At 39.1% G+C, this 20,079-nt stretch overlaps 1 protein-coding gene across 5 annotated transcripts in view; it reads right to left on the reverse strand.

The window, feature by feature from the left end:
* The window catches only part of Wge (BAH domain and coiled-coil containing protein winged eye), a 163,261-nt gene that overhangs the window by 28,906 nt on the left and 114,276 nt on the right, over positions 1-20,079 (reverse strand). For 4 of the 5 annotated variants that reach the window (XM_076432900.1, XM_076432901.1, XM_076432899.1 and 1 more), the window contains 4 exons: positions 17,443-17,724; positions 14,516-14,887; positions 9,374-9,604; positions 1,556-1,720 (listed from right to left, as the gene is read on the reverse strand). In XM_076432900.1, coding sequence (XP_076289015.1) covers positions 1,556-1,720; positions 9,374-9,604; positions 14,516-14,887; positions 17,443-17,724 — 1,050 coding nt within the window. The remainder of the gene's footprint in view (positions 1-1,555; positions 1,721-9,373; positions 9,605-14,515; positions 14,888-17,442; positions 17,725-20,079) is intronic. The other variant, XM_076432903.1, reaches the window with a different exon arrangement.

Here is a 20,079-nt window from a genome sequence, read left to right on the forward strand (position 1 = left end):
GCTCCCTGGGAATTTTCCAAACCCGAACCAATACCAATTTTTAATGAAAAAAGTTGTCCAAGGGACTCAAACATACTGCATATGAATTTGATCATATCCATGTGTAAATTCGAGGAAAATTCGCTGGTGGAAATTCGTCCAAAACCATAGAACCAAGTAAAATTGTTTGAACTTTGTAATCAAACAAGCGAACAGTTTTATAATAAAGTCTCTAACATTGGGGTTACCGAACATACATAGAAAGATTATTTTATACTAAGTTTTTCAATGACGCTTAATTTTCACATAAAGGAACACGAGCGAATTTGTTACACAATGTAATGGCGGCGTGCGGAAGTTTCCAACCAGATAAACTTTTCACATTTTGAAAATGAGATCCAAAAAACTTTACTTGCTGCAACATATTCTGCTTCCCACGTCCTTCGATTCAATATTAGCTGAAATTCTTTTACATCAGTTTCGGAAAAATGAAAAAATTTTTGAACACCGTGTATATTAAAAATTTCGAAACGAAAAATTTGAATTAAATACAGAAGAAAATATAATTCCTGCCTATTTAAATAACTAAACAAAAATACGATAAACTTGTCAAGTTCATTGTGTAAAACCTCTTGACACAGTGTCCTTGTAAAGTATGAAGTTCTGCCTATTGTTAAGATTGGTAAATTAAAAAACTATGTAAAAACTTCTTTCCTCTACCATTTAATTTAGTCGCTTAAAAAGCCCAGGCTAAAATGATGTTACAATTTAATATTTACTGAAGGGTTTAATTCACAAAATTGTTCCGAGTCTTCGTGTCAGTGTATGAATGTTAGACGCGGAATTCCCTACCAGAACTCTTCCAGAATCTGTTGTTCGCCTCCCCCTTTCGCACAGATATTATCTGCTTCCAATAGAAATATTTCTACTCCAAAGAAAGCAGATAATGCGAACATGCATCTACCCGCGATTCAAGCGAAGTATTATTCGCGTTCCGACAATTCACCGAGCAGTTCTCTCATCCTGCCAGGAGCGTATGTACACCATTGTTGGCTGACTGATCTGTATCGCGTGTCGGTCGCGCGAAAAAGTATCGATATTCCACGCAGCAATTGGACTGCGTCGACGAGGTTCGCAAACAATCGGGAACACTTTCGCCAATTGTAAATTATAAATAATTAAACAGCAATGGGATCCATTTTTTTTTGCTAGTCACTCCAAAACAAATTGAAGAGTTTACACCTGGAAGAGGCGACTCCATTTCTAAGAATCTCTCGTTCTAAAACTATTACTATTTTTAAAAAATTTATTTTCCACACATCACGTAGTAAACTACTTCTTCCAAGTTCTTATTTGGTCCACTTTTAAAAAATTTGCTTCGATTGCAAGGGTGCATGGAGACACTTCTAAAACTCTGGATAAATACACCCTTGCTATAAAATACATAAAATATCCATCAAACAGTCTGATAGTCCAGTGTTAATAGAGATTCTTTGGAAAATTAGGAGAATTGAAAGAGAAATGTAGTTTCGCTGTCATTCGATCGCAGTTGGGAACAAAAGTAGCAGAGACTCACCGAGACTGTCGGGTTGAAAGTGATGATAGCTGGCATGATGCGAAGTGTGATGACTCAGAGAAACATTGCGGATCGAAGTCGAGGTTTCTTGGTGCTGTAATCTCTGTCTGCCGACTGCGATCCCGACTGGCACGCCACCGGCTCCTGCATTCGACACCACGATCCCTGAAAGACAGATATCGATGCACATAAATTTGGAGCCCCATTACTGAGGTTACTTCACTGTCGCCCGCGATTCGCATTCCCCGATTTTTGAAAATCTTACTCGCGAACGTGTGCGCACTTCCGGTAGCCGAGTCGGATGACGCTAGGGAAACGCTCAAAGATTTACGGATAGGTTTCGATGAACGAGATCAAAGAAGACCGGTTTCCTTTGAGTTTTCTGTGCCTTTTAGGCGCAGCTGGCTGCAATTAGAACCGCGCCGCGGCGTTCGTAGATCATGGATACCTTTATGTTAATCCTCGTGTGCTCTTCGACTGCGGATTCGCTCGTTTCCTGGCTTCAGATCAGGGATTCATAACTTATTTGGTGTAGCAACTCTTTTTTAGTTACTCTACGTTGGGAGTCTACTTTGCTTAACCCATTTACCTTTCGAACGAGTGACTTTTCAATTATGAATATATTAAACGAGTCTTGTTACTAGACAGGCTTCTTTATTTTTCACAATTTTGTACGGTCATATAACCGACGTGGCAAGTGTTAACGAATTATTTCATAATTTTTGAAAGTCTGAGGCTGAAGATATTTTAATGGATCTTCCACCAACAATAATAACTTAGATTGTGAACCAACCAGTTCAGTAACGTGATCTAACTATTTCGTTTAGGATTATTATATAAAAACAGGTTTATTTATTATATAAAAAATAGACAATCCGGTAGATAAATGAGGCTAAATGTAATTGTTTTCTCTCTTCATTTTGATTTTTAAAAATAGGGGTAACACATAATTAAGTACCCCCTGAAATGCGTGTCTGTAAAGTATTATTCCGCCTCGGCAGACTCCTAGTCAAGACATCCTCATAAAATGACTCCTTTCGCGAGTCAAAAATCGCAACCACTAGACGAATCCCCGCAATTCGAGTCTCGTTCTTCTCGCTTTTTACTCGGCGTCATTTGCCGCGGGATTCGAATGACGTAACCCCGCTCGCGGATAAGCGTAGAGTGGCGATCATGCCATTCGCGAATGTGCAAGTGGCCAAGCACACTTCGGTGTGCCAGGGATAGACATAGGGTCGAGACTCTTTCGAGCCACGCCTTGTGTTTGCGTCGCCATGCGTGCCACGCACCTCCTACTTAACGAGCTCGTTTCTCTTTCCCTTTCCCTCCCTTTCATCTGCCCCCCTACTCCTCGTTTCCCCCTCCCCCCGTGCCCCACTCCTAACCACGGTTTGCTTTTTTTCCCTCTCTTATTCCCCTACCCCTCTTACGCGTGTTGGTATAGTCGGCATATAGGTGCTCCCCTTTCTTTCTTCCTTAATTCCTTTTTCGCCTTTTATCGTTTTGCCATCACCCCCTCCCATCCCCCCTCCGTCTCTCCTACTCTTCGCACCCCCAGACGGATTCGCGGGGATTTTATAATTTTCGCGAAACGTTGATCGCTACGAACTTTCGCACTTAACGCTTTGACGGCGGATATTTCTCTCGGTGATTCTGAATTGCCGCCGCTGGTAAATATACTCGTGCAGTATTCTCTTAGAAAATGTCTCTCTTGTAATTTCTTGTAACATGATAATGTTCGTTGTTTCTTCTCCAATGTAATGTTAATGAAAAACTCATTAGGTAACTGCTATTGCTGTATGAAAATATGTATTTTCCAATTCTTCTCTTTTTAATGAGTCAGAGTGATCATTTTATAAATACACTTTCATATTCGGAACTGGCGAAAATGCAGCTGCAAGGTTCTCCATTGTTCTAGCAGATGTCTATTTCGAAATTTCTTGTGCACACACAATCTTGGTAAAACGTATATTCTTCTTATTTCAAGCTAACTGCGAATACCGCACCTAAGGCAATTTTCTCCGGTTCATTATCTTCTGTCGGACAGTTCAAAGGAATTTTAAAACGTTCGACGAGATTTACAGTGAGTCATAAAACAATTCTGTGTTTTTTTTCTGAAGCCAGCTTTGTGCGCTGTTAGTTAGTTTAAGTTGTATGTTTCCTGTGTATGTCTGCATCTTGTTGTCGCATTTTCAACAAAAATACTGTAATTTTGTCAAGTTAATCAACTTCGATTTTATTATAACTTTATTACCTTGTTTTAGAAAACTAATAGAACTTGTTTATTTCTACTCTGAAGATTGAAAACCGAAGTTTGAAACTGGAAATCTTTTTCTTCTAAGAATCTTATTATTCGAATATCCTCCGAATTAGCATCTGAAAACATTTGACTTATGATGAAAGGATTGAAATGCTAATCAGGAGTGAGCTAAGTCAGTTCGTCAAGGCTCAGTCATTTTTCTAAAAATGCATGAAAGTCAATTTTAATATAAACACAAAACACAAAATTAATAAGAAATCACTGTTTTCACATTTCAATTCCATTTTCTTTCAGTGTAACATTATTTCAAAGTAATTCTTCGTAGAGTGTTCAATACTTTTAGCTTTAGCCAAGGCTCTATTCGCTTGTATTTCATATACGGCGTCCTACTAATTAACGTCAACGACGACTACCTCCTGCCTCGCGTTATTAATGATCCACAGATTCTTCGGATTTTAGTAACGGAGTATATTTAACCCTCAACGATCGTCGTAGCCATGGTGATACTGCTGCGATTTCTTCCGAATAAACAGCAAAATTCTTATTTTCGATCAAATTTAACTCTAACAATCTCTAATAAACATCTACAATTGTTCAAACAACGTTTCTACAAAGCAGAACATTATTTACTTATTAAAAAAATCGGAGAACTGTCGCCCCTCGGTAAGTGCAAACGGTTCGATCTCCCCTGAAAATGTAAATCGCTTAATTACGTGCGCGCTGCGAAATTCCCCAATGAAAAAGTAGCTAATATCGCTGGTCGCGAGCACACCTCGGGCATTCCCGTTCTAATTGCTGTAATCGATAACGCTAACGACGTTCGCGAATCCTTCGCGACGGAACTAATACGCCACGCCACCATAGAAATCGTTTATCCGAATCTTACTTTCAATTATCGATGCTCGAATTCGAACGAGACCCACGGTGCTTTAAAACGATCGACTGTGAAAAATCTATGTTCCAATTGGAAACTGCATAGCTCCATATATCTGTTGCACAGATTCGAGATATTTAAGACAAATATTATATAAATAGGTTAAAAGTTGATACACAGATTGTGTTCACAATGAAATGTGCTCGCTAGACTGCGGATTGTATGCGTTTGTAACAAAAAGCAGATCCAATACGAAAAAGTAAAAACATATAAAAGATTGAAAAACTCCGTCGCATTATTTTCAGCTCAATAAAATGATTAAAAAGAGAAATAAATGTCCACAAAACTCCAATGTCTAGCAGTTAATACAATTAAGACAAATATGTGTAGATCAAATACAAAACAGTAAAAAGGTGTAAACAATTTGAAAATACCGTCACATTATTTTAATTTAATGTCTACCAAACTTCTGCATCTTGCAACTGATGCAAAACAGTTTTTATTTTCAATAAAAATCCCGAGTCCAAATATCACTGAAACAGTTACTCTTGTACATCTACATACATTTGTTAACAAAGCTGACACAAATTCTTTCACGTTTATTACATTACGTAACGACAAGTACAGCTGGTAAATGTAAATAAATGGAAGCTTTTTGTACTTTTATCATATTTTGACAATACCTGTCGACAGACTACACATACGAAATGGAGGTCGTTAAAGTGCAGATAGAACATTGCAGTTTGATTATCACGACACTAAACAAAATCGTCGGGAAAACCAACTAGGCCTATGTCAGAAGGTGATGATTTCAACGTTGATGACAGGCTATAGGTACCATAAGGCTAATATTAGGCTGATATTATTGTACGAAAAGCCTGCAGCTACTTCATGAACTCGTCAGACAGTTATAGGTTGATCATTTAACAGTAGCGCGATGTTTTCGCGCGGTGGGAAAGGTGCTAAGTGAAAATGATCCCGCATTATGAAAATAGACATTACGTGGTTATCCATCGAGCTAATATCTGGGTCCATAATGTGTTTCAACCGATGGTGTGTAATCCGAGAAGGGATGAATTTAATTAGGTAAAAATAAGTTGAACATGTAGAGTAATTTTGTGCGAAGCTTCATTATCAATATGAAAATTTTGCTGCGGCACGCATATTCGTGTTCAGAATAAGTAGAAACAGTAAACAATAGACAGACCTCGAACCTCAATTCTAAAGTTTGTCCTCAAATTCTGTGAATTTATAAATTTTTCTACAATTATATCTATAGTATTTTCTACCTACTAAACGTATTAAGAAAGACGTTCAGTTTTTTGCAATTCAAGTAGAACATTTTTATTTTGCATCAAGATCCTCTGTTTATAGATTTTTCTACAATTATCTACATATATGTACTATTTTCTACCTACTAAACGCATTAAGAAAGACGTTCAGTTTGTTGCAATTCAGGTAGAACATTTTTATTTTGCATCAAGACCCTCTGTTTAATAATAGTAAATGTGCACATTTTATGCATAATATAGAAGATACTGTGTAACATTCAATGGCGTTTCACTCCTGTTGATCAATAATTAATTCTGCAAGTTGACGACTTTGTACCCTTCAATCATTGTAGCATTTGGAACAGGCAAAATGCTATCGCTAACCTGGCTTTATGCGGTCTTGCAAATTTGCTGTTTGTTTCTACTATTGTGTCGTCGAGGTTTTATTTTTAAGTCCCCGCGACAGTCTTTAAAGTATTATTCAGAAACGTCTGGATAATTGTGCTTAAATCGCATCTTTTGGCGCAGCTCCAAACTACGATAATATATGTCCAGAGACGTCTCAGCTAATAGACACCTTAGGCATATTGCCTAGAACTCGTCAAAAATTGGGGACCATGAACAAATTTTCGGAAACTTCATTTATAGTGCCTAAATGCTGCGAGCGTAATAATACAAACCAATGTATGACTATTATTGAAATAATTACGCATTTGTGTAGTATCAATCGATTTTTAGTACATAATATACCCTATTTTAGAATTGGCTACTCTCAATGTTCTTTTTTTACGGTGTAACATTCTCTTTTCAGATAATTGTATTACTGTAAAAAAAGTACATGCGTAGAACTCCTCGTGAAAGTTTCATTACAAAATGTTAATATGCCTATTTGTTGTATTGAATCATTTCTATTCACACACAGAAAAACCACGCTTATATTAAAATGCACTAAAAAGAAGAAAATAATTTTTTTCCTGGTTCTCCCCCTCCCCCAAAAAAAATTTAATATAAATTTAAATAAAATCATAACATTAGTGACTGTAAAAATAAAAGCGGGGAGCGCCCACGAAGATTACGTCTATATAGTTTAGCACTCCACGCTTTTATTTTTGTAGTCACTAATGCCATGATTTTATTTAAATTTATATTAAATTTTTGGGAGAACCAGGAAAGAAATTATTTTCTCCTTTTTAGTGCATTTTAACATAAGCGTGGTTTTTAAAAAGTTTTTTTTTTTAATATTTTTTTATTTTCTACTTTTTAGTCTTTTTTAAATGGAACGCAAGATATAGTAATACTGGTATGAAATAGTAAGATATAGAAACGCAAAATATGGAAATACGCGAGATAGAATTAGGGGATGACTCCGAGAGACGTCTCTTGATGGAGTCCGAAATTGTCCGAAATGGAACTGAATGAACGGAACACCACACTGAGCTCCTTCGGTGCGAAATGGGTCAGTGGAGTGGGGATAAGTTGGAACAGGAACGCGTAGTGGAGTAGGGAGCGCTGGCGCGCGGAGTGGGGATAGCTGAATGCGATAACGTACTACCGAGCGTCGCGCGGCGAGGTATGCCGGTTAATATTAAATTTTTTTTCTCTTAGACGCACAGTTTGCTTTTAATTTGTTTTTTAATATTGCATTGTCATCCAGTTCTGAGCTATGTTTAAAGTTTCAAGTTTCCAACTCATCGGGAAGTGGATTAAAATTCGATTACAAGATTTGACGCATACAACAACGACACGGCAAGCTAATATAAGCGTGGTAAAAAACACTTGCAATCACTTCCTTGAAATGTGTGCGAAGTAAACAAATTATTCGTTACGAGATACATTTCTTAATCAAGCATAATCACTGGACAAAATCGACGTCACAAACGAAGAAATTATTGAATTGAGAATTTCGCTCAGCCGAATATAATTTAATTAATAGCATTCGCGAAACGTGAATGTTAATTGCTCCGAGTTAATTGCTCGGAAATTACCCGAGCGATGCATGCCCGTTTTCAAACACTTTATTCTGAGACGAGCACGTTTAAGTGGACTACTTTTACGTAAATTCCGATTTTCGAACATCGTAAAAAATTAGAGCTAATTTCGCCGACTCGTTTTACAACAATATTAAAATATCATGAATCCTTGTTAATGTAATCTCGTGCATTCTACGAGTTTATAAATGGTGTAAATGTCCAGTATACTCTGCTTAACGTTACATAAAGAACTACTAGTTTAGAGAATGAAACATTTAGTAAATAGCAGTGCCATTCCGTGGACATGACATAAGCGAGCCACAGCAGTCAGCGTCAGTTACGGGCTAGACCAGCCACGGGCAATAAGCGCTCTTTGCCCTAGGAGCGCTCTAGGTTGCCCCAAGAGCAACGCTTCAGGGCAAATGACATCAGAGCCACACAGTAGAGCGTGGTACACTTGAACTTTCGAGTTTGCAAACAAACGCCGCGCCGATGGAAAATTATCCATCTTTCTCTCCCTGGACTGCCCTAACCATACTCTCGATTTCAATACGAAATTACATTGTTCTATTGTACATAAAGCTTCACAGTAAGCACCATTCTAAAAACACATTCTGTTAATGGACTACTGACACTACGGTAAAGATCCAATTTTTTAGTCGTTCACGTCATTTATTAGCTGAAGTAGAGTCAGATAGTCCGCTGAAGACATCGTGAAAATATTGTTTGGTTTCGTTTACAATTTTACAGGATTTACTTGCTCATCATTTTCTCCAAAATGTATCGACCCTCCCCAATGATTGAACCGAACAGTAGAATAAAAAGGAAACAGGATACACTTCGTTCAAAGTTCTCGTTCAAGAATACGTGTATAAGATTCGTGTAAATGTACGAACAGATTAAAACGTTATTCAGTTTCGTTTACGATTGTACACGATTTATTTTCTCCAAAATGTATCGACCCTCCCCAATGATTAAACCGAACAGTAGAACAAAAAAGAAACAGGAATCACTTCGTTCAAAGTTCTCGTTCAAGAATACGTGTATAAGATTCGTGTAAATGTACGAAGAGATTAAAACGTTATTCAGTTTCGTTTACAACTGTACACGATTTATTTTCTCACTAGAAGGAACACTAGAAGGAAAAGTGGCAAGTTCTTCGTTTAGATTTTGTTTCGGTTCAAGAATACAACAGTTAATTGCATTGTACAGGGTGTCTCAAAATTATTATACTCTCTCTAAAAGGGCTGTTCCTGAGGTCATTTGAAGTACAACATTTTTAGGACATCCTGTACAACGAGATCGTTAAAATACTATTTATTTTCCTCTGGCGAGATGACTGCTCTCGAAAATGCATCGGCCCACTCCAATTATTTTATGTGAACAAGTGAAACAGAGACGAGTTGCTATCGATTTACAAAAGGCTCGAAGAGACAAACTCACCGTTTTCCGATTTCGGTGGTACCGGCTCGATTTTCACCGAAGTGGTGGTCGCGTGAAGAGAGGTCGAGACCTCGGCGACTTGACACGGCACCGAAGTCAGGGGTTCCCTCTTCACTATGTTACCAACGCCGTTGGCGTTGCCATTGCAATTCGTGTCCTGCCCGTTCCAGGACGATGCAACTGGCAGCGTCCTGCTGCAGCCCGCGTCGGAATGTACCACCTTCGTCTTGCCTGGAATTTGCGAAACCAGATCGTTAGAAGAAGAGACGATCAACAAAATAATTGAGACACCTGGCACAGTACAAAGATTCTTTATTAGTGCGCGACACCCCTCGTTGGTCAAAATCACTAATTCCTCATGTTTTTTCTTTCTTATTGAAGCAGTTATTGCAATAAATGTCTTCGATGTCCCTATTACTCTAATATTGTTAGATACAAGAATTTATTTTGCATATTGTTTACTATGTTATTATCTGATCTGTAAAAGATTATGTACGATCCAGAGTTTCAAAATCGTCATTGAATTATCGATAAATAAAAGCAAAAATAAAAGAGATAGAGCTTGATTAAACGCGAACGAAATTTACAATTGACTTTTTTGTGATAATCTTGCTAACTCCTGAAATCTTCGGAAGTTCCTCTGTGATTTAAATCATCTGAAAATAGTTCAAGAGTTACAGCGATTTCGCTGGGAAATCTTCGACCACCCACACCCTACAGCCCTGACCTCGCACCGAGCGATTACCTCATTTTTCTGCATTTCAAACACTGACGTGGATCGCACCGCTTTGGAAATGACGAAGAATTGAAAAACTGCGCTATCGGACGGTTTAAACCAGCGATTTCTAACCGCCTGTCTAGTAGAAATTCCTGACCTGTCTGTGAAAACGTCCTCGCCAGTTACTCGGTTCTCTCAAACTGGTTAAAATGTTGGAGTCTAAAGATAACGTACAAAATACTGCACAACACGAATTTTTATTTCTGTTAAATATTTCGGTGAAAATTTGAAAACCACAGGAGGTACATATTTTTCGGAGACGGTCGAAGATAATTGGCATGTATCAAAACGCATTGATTAAATTAGGGGCTCAGCTTTTCGGTGGAACCACTCTATTAAGGTGGAATGGGGTAAGTCCGTTAATTGGTTATTTTTATTATAATATGAACGAAATTTCTCTAGCTTGTATTTATTAATATAGTATAAGTTAGTATGAACTATTCTACATAGATGTCGCCCAAGAATAAAGGTGTTTTCCTCGCTTAAATCAACCAATTCCAAACAGTCACGTGCGAGGTACACGTACAACTTTGAGGTTACCCTGAACGTGCAATAATTTACAAGTTATTAATATATTCTGTGTTGTTATTTTAGGTAAGTACAACAAATATTGATGTAGGTTTACATTAAACAAACCGTTTTTATTGTATTTTTTAAAATTTATTGAGTAAAACGCTAAGATGATCTTGCCCCGTAAATATTACTACACGAGGCAAATCCGTACTATATCACGGTGGGCTAAGTGCGTACTGTATGGGTAACTATAAAACTAAACAATATATTTAATGCAATAAAAAGCATTTTGTAGCAGGCTTGATAATAATGGTTTTCTTGCCCCGTAACACTTGAAACAAGGTTCGAAAGCATTTTTAACTCTCAGAGACAGTTAACACTAGTTGACACTTTGTACAATATCCAATCAAAATGATAATTTTCAAGCAAAATTAGAATCCTACATAATACTAATTCATCAGTAATAACTGTGGCAAGAATTTGATGCCAAGAACATTAAGTTTTTACATACCAGACTGAATATACATCAGTTTAAAGTCCAACTTCGCAAAAATTAGGGCCGACTTACCCCACTCCACCTTATCACGATTTTTCAAGGGTTTCCGATAATTATAATCAGAGGAAAACATGTTTCGAACAAAAGTTAAACAGTATTTAAACATCTACAGAACTTAAAGATAGCTGACGTTAAGACGAATTCAAAGACCTACTATATTATGGCCTTGAGCCCAAAAGTAACGCTAAAATAGTTTTTTCCGACTTTTCGGGCAAAATGCCCCACCGTGAAAAGCCGTTCTGATTTAATGGGCGAGCCAACCGAGTTACAATGCTTGCAAGATGTTCAGCAGATTTCGAGCGGACCGCGTCGCACCGAATTTTCCGCTGTCGCCGGAAAATTCGTACCTGCGGGGGCATTTATGCAATCGGTCGATCGGCGAGACGAAATTCGCAACGAGGTCAATAACTGCACGAGCAACGCCGTCGACATTAATTCCGCGAGCCACCGCTTCTATCGGGGGAAAAAAAGGAGGGATCTAGAATCTAGATGGTATCGTCCGTGCCGTGAACATTTATGCCACCGAGCGTGGCTGCGTGCACAGGCCCAAGAGAGTATTTGCCTTACAATGTATACAGCAGCAGCAGTAGCAACTAGCAACGTGCTAGTACCTCGCTCGGCCGACAATGAAAACATTTATATCGTCCAGCACTTTGCGACACAAAGTAGCGGGAATTATATGGCCAACGAACATCCTTTCCGCCGTGGCTTCCGCGAATTTCGTTGTCCCGAACACACTGGCCGAGCTCTTTGTGCCGCGCTGCTGGAACGATCAGGATGACCAATAACTTCGCGAATGAAACGAGACTTTTATGGCCGACCTACAATTTGACGAGCTTTCATGAAACTCTGTCACGTTCGGAACGCGTCAACTGCGTGATACTGCCTAGCCTCCGTTTAATCCGCCGTTAGGTCACCGCCATAGTATGCATACGGTTTCTGGCGAAAGCTCTGGCAAACACTGGCCTGCGAAATTAAAAGAGCGTCGGAAAGCTTCCGTTCATAATATTTAACATGCTAAGTGCACGTGTTACAGCGGCACGAGTCGCCATTTTCTTGGACGTTTCATTAAAACGAAATACTTATGGTTTTGAAATCTCGTGAAAATCCATCCTCAACCCTTATAATAATGTGCGAAGCAAGTTCTCCGTGAAATTTAAAACAATCGGGACTATTGTGAAATTTACTTTTATCGCGAGACAGTGCAATATACCGGATTAATTATCTGAGAAATAATTGACAAGTGTAGAACTTTGAAGCTAAACATTAGCATTTTTGTTTAGAACTGTTCCTTGTTAACACTAAACCTACCACTGTCGGTCAAATAACCCGTCTTAGATTTTTAATTTTATAATTATTGAAACGATAACGTTGCTTACATGGAAATTGATTCGATAAATTGATTTATCCAATCACGTATTTCAATAAAAATTGCAGAAAATCTACATAAATAGAGCCTTGTCATTATTATCAGATGAAACATTTTAATCGCTTTCAGTGCTCGGTAGGTTTAGTGTTAATTCATACACGATAGAGAAAAGAAGGATTGACAAGTTCCCAAAAGTCCACGAATAAATGAGTAGTTAGACAAAGATTGAAAATGTTTCATGAGGTATATTTAAAAAGAAAAATGTCGCGTCTACCTCCAACTTATTTTTCGCGTAAAATGACGCAGAATGACATAACATGGGAGACGAAATATCAGGCGTGACGAACACGATGTTCACGGAGTGCTATAGAAATATTGCCGCACGGAATCGCACGGAGAGGATAGTTTTCACGGTATTCCGTGTGATTTACTGATTGTCGGCAGAGTTTCGATAACGAAGAGCCTCGGCCAGCAAAAGTCATCGCAGCAACCGAACAAGTAGCCCGTCGTGGGAAGCATCGGCTGAGCCACGTGGTGGAGTGGAATGAATCATGAAAACGAACCGTAAAACTGGCGTGGCGTCGGGGATACCAAAGAGAACACACCGGAGAGAGAGAAAGAGAGACAGAGAGAGAAAGAGATAGAGAGAGAGAGGCCAGTCGGTTCTTATAGTAAATATAGAAGCCGGAGAATCTTGCGTAAGCTCGTCCCTCCTGCTCTCTCTTCTCTCATTTTCGTGTCTCCTTTTTCACCGCGAGGAGCTTGTTCATCGGTTGCTTCCTCCTACTATGTTTGCCGCTCTTTTTACCCCCTTATTTGAAAACCACTTCTTCTCATTTGCGTCTTTTTCCTTCCGTTCACATTCCTTTTTGCCTCTTCTGCTTCTTTTTCCTCCTCTATCTCTCTTCTTCTGCTTCGACCACTCTTCCCTTGCTAGTCCTGCTTTCTCTCTATTTTTCGACTTCACGATTTTTTCGCGGTACCAGTTCCTTTACCCTCTCCGTCGTTTCTTCAGCGTTCTCGGGCCGCTTCTCTTCAGGTTTTGCCGTCTCCCGTTCACGTCCAAGCTACCCGCATCATCTCCTCCCCTTCTGACTCCGACAACCGACACGTTTTCGTGTTGCGGAACACCCGAAGGGAGTCGCTGCAAGGTCGTCAATTGCATCAGCGACAGTTGCGTCGGAAGCTTCCTGGTTTCACAGTCTGCGCGACATTTTGTCGTCCGAAGACAGTATTGACATTCGCGATTTTTTTTCTATACAATTGTCCCGACCTACCCTTCTTTCAGTGCTATCTGATGATTTTGAATGATCGTACAACGACCCCGAAAATACTATTATATAACGTGGCAGCGCTGCATATAGAAAACGTATACAAAATTAAAATCACCGTTTTTATGGAAGTTCTTTAATCTGGGGTTAAAATACCAACTCCAGTTGAGTATTCTATCGCCATTTTGGAATTGTTTAGTACTCGCTGTGTAGAGCACCTCGATAAAACAGATGACGCCACGCTTTGCATTTAGTTTATAGAAAATTGCTGGTGAACCTATCAAATTTATTTTTATGCCATACGTACAATAAAAGTACTGTACATGTACCAAACATTAGAAGTCATTCTACACATTCATTCTCTCCAGACAAGATCGATCCCGAAGAAGATCGCCAGCTGGAAACAACGCGTCCAGTGTGTTCGATCTCGCTCTGTTCCTTTAAGAGCCGTCTAAGCGGTTCGTTCAGATGAAATTCGGGGTCTGATCGTAAACCTCGGTCTGGATCGTTAAAAAGCACGTCGCGGAGAGAGAGCAGCGAGCGAGAGAGGGAGAGAGAGAGAGAGAGTCGGGAAGATGGAGCGAAGCAGAAACGAAAATAAAATGAAAGAAAAGAAGAGAAGCGGGAAGAGACGGTCGTCGTCGTCTATACGTACCACTGTTCCTGCAAACGCAGGGCTGCCTAGTTGATTTGTTCTCCAGTTTCACCGGCTGACCTTGACTGGGCAGGAAGGCCTCTCGTTTCTTGCCGATGGCCTGGACGACCTGGTTGCTGGTGGCCTGGTCCGCTGCTCCCTGCATCACCATGGTGCTCGTCGTCGAACTGGTCGGGCACGAGGTGCCGTTCATAGTAACAGAGCATCCGGTAGTCGAACCTGTCGGCGACTGATACTCCTGGAGAACTACTCCTGTCGTTGGTACCACGTTGCCCGTCGAATTCGGCGACGAGAAGCTGTTGATCGTCAGGGTTGGCGTGTTCCCCGTGACCAGGGACAATTGCGGCGAGAACGCGTTCTGATGAAGACCACCTGTTCACGAAATTCGGTTTTAGTCGATTCGATATGCATGTTAGGAAGAACTAGTCGCGCTACGCAACGATCAATCAGTAGCGGATTTCATGCATTTATGAGAAAAACGACTTGAAGCAATTTAACAATAGGTTTACGGGACCCGTCAAAATGACGTGTTCTAATATTCTTAATTTGCGATTATTGCGAGGAGTTATTTACTAAAATATCTTTGGGTATACATTATTAGCAAAATGGCCAAAAATTTGGATATACTCATTCTTGTTTTATGTTTAGAAAATAATGTGAAACAGTTATTTCTAGAGCTCCGTAAACCTAGTGTTAAAATAGTAGAAACATGTGTTTCTAATGCAACTTCGAACAATTTATTGCATACAAGGATAGTTAGAAACGCAAGAATTGTTTTGAATTATAATAGAGTATTTTTAGTGAACACGTTCCATGAAATTTTCTCATTTGTTGCAAAAGGATTGCATCGAAACAATCCTGCGTACGTTGCAAGTTAATCAAACAATGCGGTACTCGTTTGTCAAATCTTGTTCGAAATCCAAGCAAATCAAGTTCCTTTCTTATGCATTCTTTCTGAAGATCACTCCACCCGATCCCAGACCCTCCTCGCAATACTACGAGTCTAAATTTCAAGCATCCTTTTCATACAGATCTACTGCATACTATAATTTTCTACCGTCTGCTATCGGCGAGCTTCCATCCACTCGTTCATTCAATACGCCACAGCGAAAACTTTCATCGTAGAGCAATTCTCTTAATTCCCGTCTTACTACTTTTCCTCGTAATCAGCCGCACTTTTCTACCGGCTCGGTAGTCAGCGTTTGCAATCGTCAACGTTACCTAATAATGTTGTACCTCTCGGTAGTTGTTATACCTAAATATCTCCTTTCTTTTTAATGGCACAAAAGATATTTATGGCATAATTTAAACGGTATCGAAGGAGGAATCATAGAAGAACAATTTCTTTTGTCCGGTTATTTTTTCATAGTCTTTTCAAGATCATTGTTATTTTTTTATCGGGAAAACTTATTTTCTTTTATTCCTTCTTATAGCGGCTGAAACAATACATTTGAATATGCTTAAGTCATTAGCAAGATGGAATAAAAAAGAATAAGTTTTCCCGATAAAAAATAACGATGAAAAACTTGTTCTTCTATGATATTCCTCCTTCGATATCATTTAAATTATGCCAAAAATACTTTTTTTTGTGCCATTATAAATAAAGGAGATATTTAGGTGGCCTCCTTCAACTGAGACACCCTGTATTTTCTTCCTCGTGTTATCGATACTTTTTCAACTTTTCTCTATTTCTGTTATCTATACTTTTTAATGCGTTATTCTAGTTTTAACCTTCCTGGGTTCATTGGGACTCGGGTCCATTTTAACACAGAGTCGCATAAATGTCTCAACTAAATTCTACTTGTTTAATCAATATTTATTATTAGACGCAAGACGCAGGAGTTAAATATAAATTTATACTCTTCATTAATGATTTCAATGTGGTGAAAATAATGTGTTAATACTCTTAAAGTCTTTTAATATTTTCACTGTTTTAAATTGCACCTGCTCATTTTTGTTATAAATGCATAAAATCCGCAGTCTAGTTATTATATTAAGTCATTTCATGAGGTACAAAACAAAACAAGAAACAGGAGTATGTAATGTTTGTAGTGCTTCTATGCAGCCATAATTTGCTAAATGTTCCAGCAATTGTTGTCTCTTTATTAAGAGAACATTCCTCGCAAACATTGCGAAAAAGCTCGAATGTTTAACTTTTCAATGTTACTTACACAATAGACACGAATGCAAACCAAAAATAAAAGCGTTCTGCATCAATATATGTATACAGAACAATGCAACATGCCCAACATTGTTAGGTTACTGGTAAAATACTGAAAAAGCCAGTTTGGTAGATTTTTCAATATACAACAGAAAATAAAACCCGAACAATTTTGTTTCGAGTAGACAGAGTTTGTTTGTTATATTTTATAGTTTACAAAGCACTATTTTCTATGTTGTCTGTTCGATTTTATTGTTTCACGGTATCTACACCAAAGGTTGCTCTTATCTTCGACACTTGAATGAAATGCTCATTCAATTAATTATTTTAATGTTTAAAGCCCCGGGGGCACGTTCTATATTAAACACGTTGAACATAATTTTCTTCAAGAGTAAATACGAGCCAATCTACACACAAATTGTATTTTACTCCATCTTGTCTTAACTCATTTTGATCTACCGTACCATGTACGCGATGCAGGTAATTAAAAAAAATTTACTAACGTGCTCAACTTTTGAATATGCATGAGCCTACTATAGCATATATGTGGGACGAGTAATTACAAACACCCCTTACAGGAATTAATTTTTGTTGTACTTTTCTGATGATTTGCAAACGTCAGTATATAAAAATTAGATCCCGTTTAACTTAGTTTCAGACCTACGTGGCCCTTTTAACAATGTGCGTGTATTATTGTGACAATCTCAAAAGTGGTTCGGGTGTACCCACAATTCTCTTCTGCGTCCATTTCGAACTACATACTCACCATGATGTAGATGATGCAGACCAGTCAGGTTCAACGTGTGCTGCGTGTGTTGCGTGTGCTGTGTGTGTTGTGCGTGATGCAAACTGCCAACGTTCACACCGACGCCTTGAAGACTGAGCGCCTGTTGACCCGGAGGAGCCAAACTGGCCAAATTCTTGGCCAGTAGTTCGAGCTGCGTCACGGGGACAGGGCTGTAGGGTGATCCGGGTGGTGGCGTGGGAGCACCCCAGGTGTAACCACCCACACCGACCCCAACGGCGGCGGAAAACACGCTCTCTGAAACTACAGAATCCAACAATTAATCAATCGCCTGCTTCCAGAACCCTCTAATCGAGAATAAGGCGACCCTATGCGTTGCCATAATCGAATCGAAGCTAATTCTTCCAATTAGGAGGGTTCATCCAAAACGAGGGGCCAGCTGAAGTCAACCCCACGATTTCTTCCTACAACACAACTGTTTCTACTTTTCCCATTTTTCAAACTGTGTCATCAGCAGGGACTGAACGGGTTCGGAAAAGTTCTGTTTCAAACTGTTATACAGGGCCAGTCTAATAAATGCGAAGTTATTTGTTGCGCGAAACTAGTTTTCAAGCAAATGTTGCATGGTTTCCAGGGGAACAGTACTGTGATCTGTTACTATGCGTACTATTTTTTCTCGAATTTAAATAAAACGCCAACTTCCGCGTAAAAAATGTATTATAAAAAGTATTTCTGATTGTTTTCAATCCATGGTCATCAGGTTTAAGCTTTAAGCAACATCCACACTGAACGACTTTCTGCTCGAACACGAAGTTGCTCTACGTTACTTCAGTGTGGACATAGCTTTAGACTGTAGTCTCGCGCGTCTGTCGTGTCATGTTTTCATTTTGATCCGCAGTCTAGTTATTGTAGCATAAATACACAATTCATAAGAATCTGCTGGACGTCCAGACAGACGTTTGTGAACAGTAGATTGATTGTTATCTCGAGTTGACATCAAGGAGCAAAGTGTGACACAATTCTTCTATCCTTAAGAATTAATATTGTTCATAATCCTTATACTCTGAATAATCTTTATAACTAGACTGCGGATTTTATGCATTTATGATAAAAATGGGTGAGTGTAATTTCAAACAATAAAGAGATGACAAGAATGTAAGAGTATCAATACATTGCTTACAGCTTAATAAAACCACTAAAGAGAGAAATAAATTCCTACTTGGTTCCTATGTCTTGCAATTTATGCATACAATTTTTATTTTGCATAAAGATCCGCAGTCTACTTATACCAATCTTCGACTCCACACATTTAATTGCAGTGATTAGATTACTTTGATCTTGTGGGTCTTCCGCAGTGAAGGTGTTAACGAAACCGAGGATTGGACGACGCGACGGTTAAACGCGAAGAGGCTAGACAAAGGACGCCGTGGACAGTAAAGTTTCTAACAAATAGGAATTTTTAACCGGACAAGCCGATTGTCAAGTGCCCGTCGGATCGTTAAGAGGTCACGCAGTGGCTCCGCATGAAAAGCATGCCAGAAGTTAGCAGGCTTGAGTGGATCCCGCGAGTTCCGGCTCGGACTTTCGATCGTAAATCAGCATCCTCGTCCGGAGGATCGTTCGTGTCTCTGTTCGTATCCGTAGAAGCTCTGTAACCAAAGCCTGCCCCCGATGGCTTAAGCCGCTTGCGTTTCCTGATTTCGCAAACGGCGACAAGTCCCATCCCCCCGACTTTATCGAATATCCACCGAATTTGTATGAATATTAAAGTCGCTGAGTGACGCGTCGCCGGGTGGGCTTATTGAAATTTATCGCATTAGTTGTTCGCCGTTTTCGATAAATATGCAATAAACGGACGGCAGACGGATAAATGGAAAATCCATGCAAATTCATTTAAATTGCTCGCGATACCCCCGTCGACGGGGGAAAGAGAAACGGAGAAAGAAAACGGAACGAATGGAGGGGGAAATGCAACTGATCTTGTTTTTTCCTTCTTTTTTTCGAGAACCGTTCCTAGGCTTGTTATCCTTTCGCACTAATCCGGGGAACGCTGCCGGGCGTGTGATTCGTGCCTGATGCGATCGCGTTTTCTTTCGTTAACCCTTGGCCTCGCGATTCTTTTCGCGATTGTTTGCTGCTACAACAACTCCAGACTAATTTGAATCACAGATCGAAAGAGTTATGGAAGTTATTAATTGGTTCTGCTTGAAACAGCGACCCCGTAGAATCTTTTTAAAAAATATTTTCATGGTTCAAGTTGCCATGCGAACTGATAAACAAACGATTTTGAAAGTAATACTAACCACGGCAGAAACTATTCGATCAAAACCGTGAATGGGATTGTTAAATAAATTATTTGAGCGCATAGTAAATACGAAAAATAGTACGTATACTACACAGCTGTGATATAAGAGTATATAAGATATTTCAGAAAAACATTAATAAGATGGCGAATTCGTTTTCACATTTTTACCTCGATTATAAATAAATTATGCATGACGAAGCATACTTTTCAATATTTCTAATGATGGAGATGACGACAGACACTGCCAAAAACATGTTCTGAATATCTTTCAAAAAACTGTGTCTAATTTGCTTATTCTGTAGATTATGTTAAAACAAACATATTCATTTTTATTCAAACCTATTCATTGGTGG

This window comes from Lasioglossum baleicum, chromosome 11 (assembly GCF_051020765.1).
Source record: "Lasioglossum baleicum chromosome 11, iyLasBale1, whole genome shotgun sequence".
In the NCBI taxonomy this organism is placed as follows: domain Eukaryota; kingdom Metazoa; phylum Arthropoda; class Insecta; order Hymenoptera; family Halictidae; genus Lasioglossum; species Lasioglossum baleicum.